Source organism: Natator depressus, chromosome 6, assembly GCF_965152275.1.
Source record: "Natator depressus isolate rNatDep1 chromosome 6, rNatDep2.hap1, whole genome shotgun sequence".
Classification (NCBI taxonomy): domain Eukaryota; kingdom Metazoa; phylum Chordata; order Testudines; family Cheloniidae; genus Natator; species Natator depressus.
The window spans coordinates 61,460,941-61,476,230 of record NC_134239.1 but is presented as its reverse complement, the minus strand read 5'-3'; the positions used below and the strand labels follow the sequence as shown (position 1 = coordinate 61,476,230).

The 15,290-nt window shown below is 44.0% G+C and overlaps 1 protein-coding gene across 1 annotated transcript; it reads right to left on the bottom strand.

The window, feature by feature from the left end:
• Positions 1-5,406: 5,406 nt before the first annotated feature.
• LOC141990071 (uncharacterized) lies at positions 5,407-6,981 on the bottom strand. Its single transcript, XM_074957032.1, has 2 exons — positions 6,426-6,981; positions 5,407-5,837 (listed from the first exon to the last, which is right to left on the bottom strand). Exons 1-2 carry the CDS (start codon positions 6,979-6,981, stop codon positions 5,407-5,409), a joined length of 987 nt encoding a protein of 328 aa, XP_074813133.1.
• Between the last annotated feature and the right edge of the window lie 8,309 nt (positions 6,982-15,290).

Genomic DNA, 15,290 nt, shown 5'->3' with positions numbered 1-15,290 from the left:
TCAAAAATTATTTGTTCTGAGTAAAATGTAGCCTCGTTCTTTCAGTTTTGTGTAGGAGGTTTATGCCTTTGTTTCTATAATAAGCTTTGTGTTTTATTACAGCAGAGTGAGAGAGACTCCTAGAAATCAACTTGTGTAGATCTCTCAAAACGAAATACTGGGACTAAATTTTTGATGTGGTAACAGGGAAAGAAATAGGATCATCATACTTAGTTATGATTTAACTACAAGATAATGAGAAACTATAGTAACAAAAAGTAAACAGAACAAAGATGTTGAAATGAAGTATATTAGTAAATGGCACAAACCTGAGTTATATACTATACTGTATCCAGTTCTCCAAAAATGAACACAATAATTTGAAACTACTAATTTTTTTATGACTATGCTTCACTGGGAAATCACAGAAAAGACCCAGAAACTTAGATTTGTGTAGTCTATCCAACTTGATGCCTTCTTCCATGATATTACCCATCCATTGTTAGAAAAACACAAAATATCTGCCACATCACTGTAGGAACAGAGAATAGAATCTAACAAACTTTAGCAAAGATCAAAAGCATAAATTGTAATGAATTGACTTAAGATAAAGAAGTTGTCCAATTTGGTAACAAATCACATAAACAGACATTCTGGCCTTCAGCTAACTGTATACAGTACCAAAAGGGGACTGAGTGGCCCAAGAGATCAGTAATAGAATACTGGATGCTTTAATCTCTAGGATATTGATTTCAACCCATTTCAGCTCAGTAGTATTATGTATAAATAAAAGATGATGACCCTACGGCCTGCCTGAGGTATCTACAATGTACAACACTCAGATATCCCCCCCCAAACACATCGCTAAACTCATCCATTTCATCCTCACCCATAACAATTTTACTTTCAACAACAAACACTTTGTTAAAACCATGGGAACAGCCTGGGTACTAGGATGGCTCCCCAACATGCCAACCTCTACATAGGCCACCCTGAGGAAGATTTTTCTGGACAAATGCACCACAAACCAAGGATGTACCTGAGATACATTGATATTTTCACCCTCTGGTCAGATGACCTGAATTCCTGCATAGATTTGCACCACAACTTCAACCACTACACCCATCTAGCCAACTCTCTAGAACACTCCTGCACTAGCATCGGCTTGCTGGACACCACAATCAGCTTCAACAATAGACCCCTACAGACAACTATATACAAGATACCTATGGATCACCACACTTACCTCCACAGATCCAGTAACACCCCAAACACACCAAGAAATCTAATCTATAGCCAGATCTTTAGATACCACAGAATATGCTCCAAGGAGAAAGCCTGGGATACATGTCTTAACACAGTCAAAACCACCCTCACCAAGCATGGACACTCCACCAGAGAAGTCGATCGCATCATGGAACAGGCCACCCAAATAACCTGAGAGAATCTGCTTCAATACAGGGGGAAAAAAACCCTCTGTCTGCACACCTTTAGTTGTCATCTACCACCCCACAGTGGAACACTTAGGGGATATCATTAAACAATTACAACCCATAATCAATGGTGACCACATCATGAAAAATCTTTCCTGAACCCCCTCTTCTGGCCTTCAAACAATCCTGCAACCTCTCAAAGCTCATCATTGGAAGCACGCTCACCCCAGACCAGGACTCACCAACTCAAAGTGGCACCAGCCCTTGCCAGATGCAAAATTGGCAGACATATCTCCATTGCTACAATGATCAATATCCCCCACAACACACCTTTCAAGATCCATGGATCCTATATATGCCTGTCACAGCATGTAGTGTATCTCATCTAGTGCATCAAATGCCCCCACAACAACTATGTGGGTGAAACCACACAATAACTGTGCTCCCGAATGAACTTATGCAGAAAAATTATAAAAAGACAAAAACTCCATATCACATGTGTCAAGGTTCCTTCCCCACTCTGAACTCTAGGGTACAGATGTGGGGACCTGCATGAAAACCTCCTAAGCTTACCTTTACCAGCTTAGGTTAAAACTTCCCCAAGGTACAAACTATTTTACCTTTTGCCCTTGGACTTTATCACTGCCACCACCAAGCGTGTAACAGATATATAACCGGGAAAGAGCCCGCCTGGAAACGTCTTTCCCCCCAAAATCCTCCCCAAACCCTACACCCCCTTTCCTGGGGAAGGCTTGATAAAAATCCTCACCAATTTACATAGGTGAACACAGACCCAAACCCTTGGATCTTAAGAACAATGAAAAATCAATCAGATTCTTAAAAGAAGAATTTTAATAGAAGAAAAAGTGAAAAGAATCACCTCTGTAAAATCAGGATGGTAAATACCTTACAGGGTAATTAGATTCATAACATAGAGAATCCCTCTAGGCAAAACCTTAAGTTACAAAAAGACACAAAAACAGGAATCTAAATCCCATTCAGCACAGATTATTTTCTCAGCCATTTAAAGGAATCAGAATCTAACGCCTATCTAGCTAGATTACTTACTAAGGGTATGTCTACACTACGGAATAAGGTCGAATTTATAGAAGTCGGTTTTTTAGAAATTGGTTTTATATATTCGAGTGTGTGTGTCCCCACAGAAGTGCATTAAGTGCATTAACTCGGCGGAGTGCTTCCACAGTACCGAGGCTAGAGTCGACTTCCGGAGCGTTACACTGTGGGTAGCTATCCCACAGTTCCCGCAGTCTCCGCTGCCCATTGGAATTCTGGGTTGAGATCCCAATGCCTGATGGGGCTGAAACATTGTCGCGGGTGGTTCTGGGTACATATCGTCAGTCCCCCCTTCCCTCCCTCCCTCCCTCCGTGAAAGCAAGGGCAGACAATCGTTTCGCTCCTTTTTTCCTGAGTTACCTGTGCGGACGCCATACCACTGCAAGCATGGAGCCCGCTCAGGTAACCGTCACCGTATGTCTCCTGGGTGCTGGCAGACGCGGTACGGCATTGCTACACAGTAGCAGCAACCCATTGCCTTCTGGCAGCAGACGGTGCAGTATGACTGATAGCCGTCCTCGTCATGTCCGAGGTGCTCCTGGCCACGTCGGCTGGGAGCGCCTGGGCAGACATGGGCGCAGGGACTAAATTTTTGGTGACTTGATCAGGTCATTCTCTTTAGGACTGACTGCAGGACTATTGAACCATCTTATGGTGAGCAGGTAGGTGATACGGATTGCTAGCAGTCCTATTGCATCATCTTCTGCCGGGCAGGCAAGAGATGACGATGGCTAGCAATCGTATTGTACCATCTTCTGCCAGGCAGGCAAGAGATGAGGATGGCTAGCAGTCGTACTGTACCATCTTCTGCCGAGCAGCCATGAGATGTGGATGGCATGCAGTCCTTCTGCACCGTCTGCTGCCAGCCAAAGATGTAAAAGATAGATGGAGTGGATCAAAACAAGAAATAGACCAGATTTGTTTTGTACTCATTTGCCTCCTCCCCTGTCTAGGGGACTCATTCCTCTAGGTCACACTGCAGTCACTCACAGAGAAGGTGCAGCGAGGTAAATCTAGCCATGTATCAATCAGAGGCCAGGCTAACCTCCTTGTTCCAATAAGAACAATAACTTAGGTGCACCATTTCTTATTGGAACTCTCCGTGAAGTCCTGCATGAAATACTCCTTGATGTAAAGCCACCCCCTTTGTTGATTTTAGCTCCCTGAAGCCAACCCTGTAAGCCGTGTCGTCAGTCGCCCCTCCCTCCGTCAGAGCAACGGCAGACAATCGTTCCGCGCCTTTTTTCTGTGCGGACGCCATACCAAGGCAAGCATGGAGGCCGCTCAGCTCACTTTGGCAATTAGGAGCACATTAAACACCACACGCATTATCCAGCAGTATATGCAGCACCAGAACCTGGCAAAGCAATACCGGGCGAGGAGGCGATGTCAGCGCGGTCACGTGAGTGATCAGGACATGGACACAGATTTCTCTGAAAGCATGGGCCCTGCCAATGCATGCATCATGGTGCTAATGGGGCAGGTTCATGCTGTGGAACGCCGATTCTGGGCTCGGGAAACAAGCACAGACTGGTGGGACCGCATAGTGTTGCAGGTCTGGGACGATTCCCAGTGGCTGCAAAACTTTCGCATGCGTAAGGGCACTTTCATGGAACTTTGTGACTTGCTTTCCCCTGCCCTGAAGCGCATGAATACCAAGATGAGAGCAGCCCTCACAGTTGAGAAGCGAGTGGCGATAGCCCTGTGGAAGCTTGCAACGCCAGACAGCTACCGGTCAGTTGGGAATCAATTTGGAGTGGGCAAATCTACTGTTGGGGCTGCTGTGATGCAAGTAGCCCACGCAATCAAAGATCTGCTGATATCAAGGGTAGTGACCCTGGGAAATGTGCAGGTCATAGTGGATGGCTTTGCTGCAATGGGATTCCCTAACTGTGGTGGGGCCATAGACGGAACCCATATCCCTATCTTGGCACCGGAGCACCAAGCCGGCGAGTACATAAACCGCAAGGGGTACTTTTCAATAGTGCTGCAAGCTCTGGTGGATCACAAGGGACGTTTCACCAACATCAACGTGGGATGGCCGGGAAAGATACATGACGCTCGCATCTTCAGGAACTCTGGTCTGTTTCAAAAGCTGCAAGAAGGGACTTTATTCCCAGACCAGAAAATAACTGTTGGGGATGTTGAAATGCCTATATGTATCCTTGGGGACCCAGCCTACCCCTTAATGCCATGGCTCATGAAGCCGTACACAGGCAGCCTGGACAGTAGTCAGGAGCTGTTCAACTACAGGCTGAGCAAGTGCAGAATGGTGGTAGAATGTGCATTTGGACGTTTAAAGGTGCGCTGGCGCAGTTTACTGACTCGCTTAGACCTCAGCGAAACCAATATTCCCACTGTTATTACTGCTTGCTGTGTGCTCCACAATATCTGTGGAGTAAGGGGGAGATGTTTATGGCGGGGTGGGAGGTTGAGGCAAATCGCCTGGCTGCTGGTTACACGCAGCCAGACACCAGGGTGGTTAGAAGAGCACAGGAGGGCGCGGTACGCATCAGAGAGGCTTTGAAAACCAGTTTCATGACTGGCCAGGCTACGGTGTTAAAGTTCTGTTTGTTTCTCCTTGATGAAACCCCCCGCCCCTTGGTTCACTCTACTTCCCTGTAAGCTAACCACCCTCTCCTCCTCCCTTCGATCACCGCTTGCAGAGGCAATAAAGTCATTGTTGCTTCACATTCATGCATTCTTTATTCATTCATCACACAAATAGGGGGATGACTACCAAGGTAGCCCAGGAGGGGTGGTGGAGGAGGGAAGGAAAATGCCACACAGCACTTTAAAAGTTTACAACTTTAAAATTTATTGAATGACAGCCTTCTTTTTTTTGGGCAATCCTCTGTGGCGGAGTGGCTGGTTGGCCGGTGGCCCCCCCACCGCGTTCTTGGGCGTCTGGGTGTGGAGGCTATGGAACTTGGGGAGGAGGGCGGTTGGTTACACAGGGGTGTAGTGGCAGTCTGTGCTCCAGCTGCCTTTGCTGCAGCTCAACCATACACTGGAGCATACTGGTTTGATCCTCCAGCAGCCTCAGCATTGAATCCTGCCTCCTCTCATCACGCTGCCGCCACCTTTCAGCTTCAGCCCTCTCTTCAGCCCACCACTTATTCTCTTCAGCCCGCCACTTACTCTCTTCAGCCCGCCACCTCTCCTCCCGGTCATTTTGTGCTTTCCTGCACTCTGACATTATTTGCCTCCACGCATTCGTCTGTGCTCTGTCAGTGTGGGAGGACAGCATGAGCTCGGAGAACATTTCATCTCGAGTGCGTTTTTTTTTCTTTCTAATCTTCACTAGCCTCTGGGAAGGAGAAGATCCTGTGATCATTGAAACACATGCAGCTGGTGGAGAAAAAAAAAGGGACAGCGGTATTTAAAAAGACACATTTTATAAAACACTGGCTACACTCTTTCAGGGTAAACCTTGCTGTTAACATTACATACATAGCACATGTGCTTTTGTTACAAGGTCGCATTTTGCCTCCCCCCACCGCGTGGCTACCCCCTCAACCCTTCCCCCTCCCTGTGGCTAACAGCGGGGAACATTTCTGTTCAGCCGTAGGCAAACAGCCCAGCAGGAATGGGCTCCTCTGAGTGTCCCCTGAAGAAAAGCACCCTATTTCAACCAGGTGACCATGGATTATATCTCACTCTCCTGAGGATAACACAGAGAGATAAAGAACGGATGTTGTTTGAACGCCAGCAAACATACACTGCAATGCTTTGTTGTACAATGATTCCCGAGTACGTGTTACTGGCCTGGAGTGGTAAAGTGTCCTACCATGAAGGACGCAATAAGTCTGCCCTCCCCAGAAACCTTTTGCAAAGGCTTTGGGAGTATATCCAGGAGAGCTGCGAATGCCAGGGCAAATTAATCCTTTCACATGCTTGCTTTTAAACCATGTATAGTATTTTAAAAGATACACTCACCGGAGGTCCCTTCTCCGCCTGCTGGGTCCAGGAGGCAGCCTTGGGTGGGTTCAGGGGGTACTGGCTCCAGGTCCAGGGTGAGAAACAGTTCCTGGCTGTCGGGAAAACCGGTTTCTCCGCTTGCTTGCTGTGAGCTATCTACAACCTCATCATCATCATCATCTTCTTCGTCCCCAAAACCTGCTTCCGTATTGCCTCCATCTCCATTGAAGGAGTCAAACAACACGGCTGGGGTAGTGGTGGCTGAACCCCCTAAAATGGCATGCAGCTCATCATAGAAGCGGCATGTTTGGGGCTCTGACCCGGAGCGGCCGTTCACCTCTCTGGTTTTCTGGTAGGCTTGCCGCAGCTCCTTCAGTTTCACGTGGCACTGCTTCGGGTCCCTGTTATGGCCTCTGTCCTTCATGCCCTGGGAGATTTTGACAAATGTTTTGGCATTTCGAAAACTGGAACGGAGTTCTGATAGCACGGATTTCTCTCCCCATACAGCGATCAGATCCCGTACCTCCCGTTCGGTCCATGCTGGAGCTCTTTTGCGATTCTGGGACTCCATCATGGTCACCTCTGCTGATGAGCTCTGCATGGTCACCTGCAGCTTGCCACGCTGGCCAAACAGGAAATGAGATTCAAAAGTTCGCGGTTCTTTTCCTGTCTACCTGGCCAGTGCATCTGAGTTGAGAGTGCTGTCCAGAGCGGTCAAAATGGAGCACTCTGGGATAGCTCCCGGAGGCCAATACCGTCGAATTGTGTCCACAGTACCCCAAATTTGACCTGGCAAGGCCGATTTAAGCGCTAATCCACTTGTCAGGGGTGGAGTAAGGAAATCGATTTTTAAGAGCCCTTTAAGTCGAAATAAAGGGCTTCATCGTGTGGACGGGTGCAGGTTTACATCGATTTAATGCTGCTAAATTCGACCTAAAGTCCTAGTGTAGACCAGGGCTAAGTTCTAAGACTCCATTCCTGTTCTGTCCCCGGCAAAAGGATCACACAGGCAGAGAGAGAGAGGCTTTGTTTCTCCCTCCCCCCAGCTTTTGAAAGTATCTTGTCTCCTCATTGGTCATTTTGGTCAGGTGCCAGCGAGGTTATTCTAGCTTCTTAACCCTTTACAGGTGAAAGGGTTTTTCCTCTGGCCAGGAGGGATTTTAAAGGTGTTTACCCTTCCCTTTATATTTATGACAACCTGTTAGAGAACACTTTTCACAAAACGATCACTCTCAGTCCTCGTCCTCAAAGGAAACTTCAAAAGTCAAACCTGGGCGCTTAAATTAATAACTTTGCTAGACACTAAAAATCATGGTTTTAATCAAGATATTGGATTTATGGCTTATTACAACAATTTGTAACCTACTAACCCCCCTTTTTTTGTCCTATGACTGCAGGGGTATTAATGGGCAACTTCACCTTAAATGGTCCCTTAGAATGTGTTAACTACTAATGCTAAAAATCGGTTCCACCTTGTATTTAGCTGTGACACTGAGTATCTTTCCCAGACCTGAAGAAGAGCTCTGTGTAGCTTGAAAGCTTATGTCTTTCACCAACAGAAGTTGGTCCAATAAAAGATATTACCTCACCCACATTGTCTCTCTAGTCGGTCATATAGTCCACTAGCGGGAACCATTTTCCATACCGTTTGATCATAATCCCCTTTAATTTTCTCCCTTACTTTGTTCCTGTGGACTGTGTTGTATGAAACAAGGCTATAACCTATTAAGTCCCTGAGGTTTGTAATTATTTTGAGGTTTCCCTACTTTAAAAAAAAACAACCAAAACTTTTCTGCTGGATTCTGCTGGTGCACTGAAGCTCTAAGGTGAGGAAACTAAGAATTGAACACAAATCTTTGAGCACTGAAAAAATTTTGGCAATTTTTTTCTTGTTGATTTTGGTTTTGATGTACATGCTTCCAGGTTACAGCCCGGCACAGGAAATACTATGTGCTGTCAGAAAAGCTCTTCTCTTGACTTCTGTTCCACTGCTGAGGAATGTGAAGTTTGGAGAAGCATCCAGACAGCTAGATGTTTATATCTGATCAGACTCCTCAAACCTTTTAACATTCATCCATCTCTAACATGCACATACGCAGGTGCAAGTACAGCATCCAACAGGTGACTCTGCACATTAAATGTTTGACCATTGGTTTGGAGAAAAAAAAAGAGACAGACTCTAGTTATGTGTACACTGGGAACACTTTATCAGTATATAAATACCAGTATACTGTACTAGCAAAGCACTTCTAATGTGGATGCAGTTTATGTCAGCAAAGCTGCACTTTGTACCAGTATAGTAAAAATACCCCTCACAAGCAAAAGAAGTTATGCCAGTAAGTGTAGTTTTGCCAGTATAATTGCATCCCCAATAGAAACTTCTACCAGCACTGCCAAGTCAGTCAGGGAGCAGTCTTCTTTACACCGCTGACCATCTTAGCTATGCCAGCAAGAGTCTGTAGTGTTAACATAGTTTTTTCTATGTCCTGTTTTGTCTGCTTAATCTTTCCTTGGATGGCGAGTAATTTAGTTGACTGTTAGGTAAGGGGTTGTGCTTGAGGAAAACTGCTTGGAGTCCAGGTCTATACGAGGAACACTGTGCCAATATACTGTACCAGCAAAGTACTCCTAGTGTGGACACAGCTTATGCTGGCAAAAAAAGTGTATTTTTTCTCAGTATAGCGTATTCCAGCTCCCCACGAGCCAAATAAGCTATACCAGTAAAAGTGTGTTTTTGCCACTATGAACTGCATCTATACTAAGGGCATATGTCAGTCAAAGATTACACCTTCCTATATCCCTGCCTGTCACAGTGGTGCTGGCAAAAGTTTATAGTATAGACCTGGCCATTGTTTCACTTAATGAAGGTTTTTAATAAACTGAAAATTGGGTTGTGCTAGAATATCAAATCACGGATTCAGTCACTTTTCTCACCAAGGTTTTACACACTCCATAGTCATTTCAATGTCATTTGGATTGGAGTTAGTGGAAGGCTTTTTTTTTTTCTTCAGTAACTCTTTAAAAAAAAAACCAAAACGACAATTTTGTACATGCCTTATAAATTGCTTGCAGGCCTGACACACTTAGTTTTCTGTTTATACAAGAGCTTGAATCTGTCAGAGGAGGACTTACTGGTTTTAAGCATTGCAAATTTGAACCATTAAGGACCAGTCTCCCCTGTGAATGCATTACTCCTCTTTGGAAACTTGACCTGAAATATCTCACATATCCCACTGTTCCTTCCACGGCATTTGCCCCATCTGTTGCCAAAACTATCCATACTCACTGTGGTGGAATGTGTAGAAGATGACTGTCATTTTCAACCACAGAGGTAGCTGCATTTCTCTGGCACAGTATAGCATGTGTTGTAGTATGTCAAGTAATTTGGAAATTTGAGAGGAAAAGTGATACATAAATATCAAATCCTTTAATTCAGGCCTGATAAAAATATGCAGCATCTGAAAATTGTATATAAATAACTGATCAATGTTTTATATTTAGCTTGTGTCTTGATTTGTTAGTGACAATTTTTTTTACTAGCTACTTCAGGTGTTTTCAAGTGATACAGATTTGGAGAAAAGGGTACAGATTCTTCATTATGTTATGTTTACTTTATGCTTCTCTATTGGCATAAACGTAGTGCAAAGCTAGCAGATACAGTCATCGGGGATTCCCTAGGTTGTGTACATCTGGAGTAATGGTTCTACCATAATGCTTTGCATCCCATTGTACAGAGGGTTCATGGAGGTGTGACTGGGAATGAAACTGGAGCACTACTGTGTTCTGATGATTCTCTTCTGCTTGGGGCCACAGGTAGGTGAGAGTAAGTTACATGTAAGGATGCTCTGATTTATATGCGGTTGGGCCAAAAATATCAGATGCACAAAGGTGACTTTAAGGCACCATTGCTCCGACCCTTCTGTTTCTGTGCTGCACATAGTTTGGCTGGAACAGAATCAGAGCCAAGAACTCTCCTCTTGCTGCATTATATCAAAATCTCTATCCTGAATACGTTTCATCCCTCACCGTCACTGCTCAAGGATCTCAGATACTCCATGGAGAAGAGAATTCTTAGCCAGGAGGCAAGAAGGAGCCGTAAGATTCTTCATAATGAGAAATATTTCCCTTCTTGTAGGATACTTTCCCTACAATCTTCTACATAACCCAATGGTTGTGTATAAGGGTAAATGGCAGACTCGTGGCAACAGGTAGCATGAGACCTGGGTTAAAGAGGTTTCAGTGAAAGCTGAGAGTCTGGCAGGGAAGATGGCTGGTGCTGGCCGGGAGCCAACAGTAGCAGCATCAGGATACAGGCAAAGGATGAAGCAGGAGGAGACTGCACACGTGACTGACAGAAGGACAGCATAGACTGCTGGTGAGGTTGTTTTTACATTAGCATGCCCAGATAACTTGCACCCAGGAGTTGGCCAAGGAGCTCTCCAGTCCATTTGTTAACCCTGAATAAATAATGGAAAATTGGGGAAGTTCCTGAGGGCTTGAAGAAAGCCCAATATCATGTCAATATTTAAAAGGCGCAAATGGATGATCTAGGTAATTATAGGACAGTTAGCCTAAAGCTGATTCTGGGAAAGATAATAGAATAGCTGATACAGGATATCAATAAAGGACGCAAATATAATTAATGCCAGTCAACATAGTTTTATAGGAAACAGGTCTTCTTAAATGAACCGTATTTCATTATTTGAGATCACAAGCTGGTTAATAAAGGTAACTATGTTGATATGATATATTTAGGACCTGATTTTCATTTACACCAAGGCTCCTTTTACATAGCCAGAGTGGTGTAATAGGGCCTTACTCAGAGTGAAAATCAGGCCTTTAGACCTCCATGAGGCTTTTGACTTACCTCCTGATAGCGTGATTAAAAATTAGCAATATAAACAAAAGCCAATACAGCACATATTAAACAAATGAAAAACTGGGTAACTGATGGATCTTAGAAGGTAAATATTCCTGAGGAAGCATCAGCTAGTGGGACCACTCCTCAATATTTTTAGCAATGATCTGGAAGAAAATATAAAATCATTGCTGATAAGTTTTTAGATGACACACATATGTGGTGTGGTGAATATTGATGAGAACAGGACACTGACAGAAAATGATCTGGATCGCTTGGTAAGCTGGATAAAAATGCAAATAGAAACAGACTATATCCTATATTTATGGGATGCTATTAGCTGATCACAAAGCTATTGGCTATTCTGTGGTGGGTGTCTCTCAATTTCTCCTGTTGAAGCTGTTCCACTTTGAATAAGTAATTAAAATATCCAGTAGAGCAGGGACTAGAACCCCAGTCTCTGAGCAGATTGTGCTAACCATTAGGCCAGTGGTTCCCAAACTTGTTCCGCCGCTTGTGTAGGAAAAGCCCCTGGCGGGCCGGGCCGGTTTGTTTACCTGCCGCTACCGCAGGTTCCGCCAATCGCAGCTCCCAGTGGCCGCGGTTTCGCTGCTCCAGGCCAATGGGAGCTGCTGGAAGTGGCGCAGGCCGAGGGACGTACTGGCCGATGCAGAAGGTAAATAAACCGGCCCAGCCCAGCAGGGGCTTTCCCTGCAGAAGCGGTGGAACAAGTTTGGGAACCACTGCATTAGGCTGTAGAATCATTTTCACTTCCCCTTTGGCCCAGTGACTAGCTATCTGCTACATAGTAGAACAGCTTCAACAGGAGAGACTGAGGCAGGCCCCACCCCAGAATAGCCAATACCCCAGCAGTTAAGGTAGTTACCTGGGAAGGGGACACCTGGGTTCCAGTCCCTGTTCCAATGACTATTTAATTATTTATACAAAATGGAACAGCTGCAACAGGAGAGAGATTGAGAAAGACGTAAACCAGAATACCTGTAGCCTGGTGGTCAGGATACTCACCTAGGAGAAGGAGACATGGGTTCAAATCTCTGCTCCAAAGCAGGGACTCAAATAAGGGTTTCCCACCTCCCAGGTGAGCATCTCACCACGGACTAAAGTAATAATGGGCTCCTCCATTTTTATGAATCTAGCCCTTTATTTCTTTTGCTTTTATTAAAAATACGCTAAACACATTTACTTTCACCCACACAGGTGTTTTTTTAAAATTATTATTTATTATTTTTGGAACTGCCAGTGAATCAAAAAATCAGTTATTTGCACAGCTCTACTCATGGATCATGGTAGATAACAAATGAACATGAGGTCCCAGTGCAATGCTGTGGCTAAAAGGGTTGACACAGCCTTTGCACATATAAACAAGGGAATAGCAAAAGGAGCAGGAAAGTGATTATTTACCTCTGTATATGGCTGTTGGTGAGTTCTCTTCTGGAATACTGTGTGCAGTTTTGGTGTCAACAATTTAAAAAGAATGTTTTTAAAAAAAGGGCGGGGATTCAGAGAAGAGCAACAAGAATGATTTAAAGCCTGGAAAATATACCGTAGAGAGAGAGAGAGACTTAAAGGAGATCATTTGTTAGTTTGCTGAAGAAAGGCTAAGAGACAACTTAAAGTCTAAGCACCTACACAAGAAGAATATATCTGACACTATATAATCCAGCAGACAATGGCATAATAAGACCCAGTGTGGGAAGCTGAAACTAGAAAAATTCAAACTGGAAATAAGGTGTAAATTTTTAACTGAGTGTGTTTAACCGCTGGAATAGCTTTCTAAGGATTCTCCATCACTTGGAGTCTTTAAATCAAGATTGGACATCTTTCCAAAAGATCAGTCAATAGTTCATTGTTTTAAAATGTATGGTTTTTATAAATTGTACCAATATAACTATCTTCTGAATAAACTATATATGTAGAATAATTAACCCACTCTCTGAAACTGTCTCCTCCAGCATTTTCCTTGTAAAAAAGAGGTGACAAAATTGCAAGAGACTCCAGAACAAAGCCTGTTGGACTAAGTATTATTGAAACTGTCAGGAAAGAATGACAAGTCTAACAAACTGTAGTGTCCTGGAAGCAGCAAGAAATGCCGTATGTTGCTGAGTCATTGACTCTATTTCAGGTATTGACTGCCAGAAAGTGAATTGGCTTTTGACAGCTTCCCTTCATCTGAACATATGATGGCCTGGATTTCACAGAAGCACAGATTGCTTTCTAATTGACCATTGAGAATGCTGGCCCAGAAATCTGAAATACCTCTCTGTATCAGCAATAAAATAATTGTCCAGAACTGAAGTTTCGTGGCTTTAACTTTGAAGTGAGTTATGTACAAGTGACAGAACCTTGAAATAGCAGTTTCTCAGATTTAGAAGCCAAGGGAGCATGGGTGGCAAATTTTGTTCCTAATAAACCACCCACGTTATAAAGACAGGGTTGCACAAATAATGAGCAGCAGTTATTAAATGTTTATATTACAGTAGCACAAAGAAGCCTCACTTAAGATCAGGACCACATTACATTAGGTTCTCTACAAACATATACTAAATCCTTGTCCAGAAGAGTTTATAATCTAAGCCATGAGTGTCAAATGCTTGGCCCCTGGGCGCAATCTTGCCCACTTGATATATTTATGTCACTGACATGACATTCAGAACTAAACTTTCATTTAAAGAGATTGGGGGGGGGGGAGCTAAAATTTCTCATCCTTGTCATTGGAAGGACAACCGTTTAAATGTTAATTAAGTGTAAATTGATGCAGTGTTTTCTTCCTGAATCTGCAGTCTGCTTGAAATGATGACTGAGAGCTGTGAATCCCCTCAGTCCCCTAATTATATAATTGGAATGTTAATGCTAAAGCCTAGTGATAACATGTTAACATTACATAAAAACAAACAAGACCCCACTTATGTTAAAAGAACGTTACAGTTACAAAGTGAAGTACTCAGAAGTTAGGAAATCAAGAATTAAGGTTGCCTAATTCAGTCCCCTTCTGCATATGCATTATGATATAGTCATTAATTACATGACCACATTTTTTTTCCACTGCCTCATTCAGGGCACAGGATAGACAGGAAGAAAATGAAGAAGGAGGAAAAAAGGGTGGAGAGAGAGAGAGAGAGAGGAAAGGGGATGAGGTGGGACAACAGGAAGCAGAAGGGAGAGAAACAGAAATATTGTTGGTCCTAAAGGGAAGCTCATTTCCCCACTGAGTGATGCTGAGTTTGAGAATAAGGGCATGTCTACACTAGAGAGCTTACAGCAGCACAGCCTCACCACTATAAGATCGCCCGTGTAGCCGCTCTATGCGGACGGGAGAGAGCTCTCCTGTCGACATAATTAAACCACCCCCAACAAGCGGTGGTAGCTATGTTGGTGTGAGAGCATCTCCCGCCCACAGAGCGCTGTCAACACTGGTGCTTCTGTTGCAGTCACTTACGTTGCCGGGATGTGTTTTTTCATACCCCTGAGCGACATAAATTATACTGACAAAAGTGCTAGTGTAGACATAGCCTTAGGCACTGATTAAAACAAGTATCTAAAAGTTTCACTTTCATATGAAGACCCAGATTCACTCTTGAACTCTATAGATCTCCCACTGACATCAGTGGGAGATATCCTGTGGATTCAGGGCCCTAAATTTATGCCACCTCCAACAGATCATAATTAAAAATGGAATTTGACATACCTGGTGTAAGGGCTAGATTCTGCTCTAAGGCAGTGCCCTGAGTAAAGGGCATTACATCACTGTCAAAGGAAGTGGGAAGCACAATTCACTAGCTGCTTCCCCCTTTTTAGTGATTTGCTACTGCAAAATGCAATGCCCCAGCCAAGATCACACAAAACAATCATTGCCCACTGGATCAAATTCCTACTCAGAGACCAGCAAATTACATGCCTCTGACCAGCTTCAGCAACCAAATCTTGGAGCTATTAAGGTCAATTCCCATCTATTAAGGAGACAGAAAAGAATCCCTGGATCAGCATCGTTTACATGCTAAAGTGAG

Bases quoted from the DNA above. Each gene is read 5' to 3' on its own strand.
- LOC141990071 (XM_074957032.1), bottom strand. From the start codon at position 6,981: ATGATGGAGTCCCAGAATCGCAAAAGAGCTCCAGCATGGACCGAACGG. The intron at 5,838-6,425 runs GTGAGTGTATCT...TTTCTCCACCAG, and splicing joins AGGCGGAGAAGGGACCTCCG to CTGCATGTGTTTCAATGATC.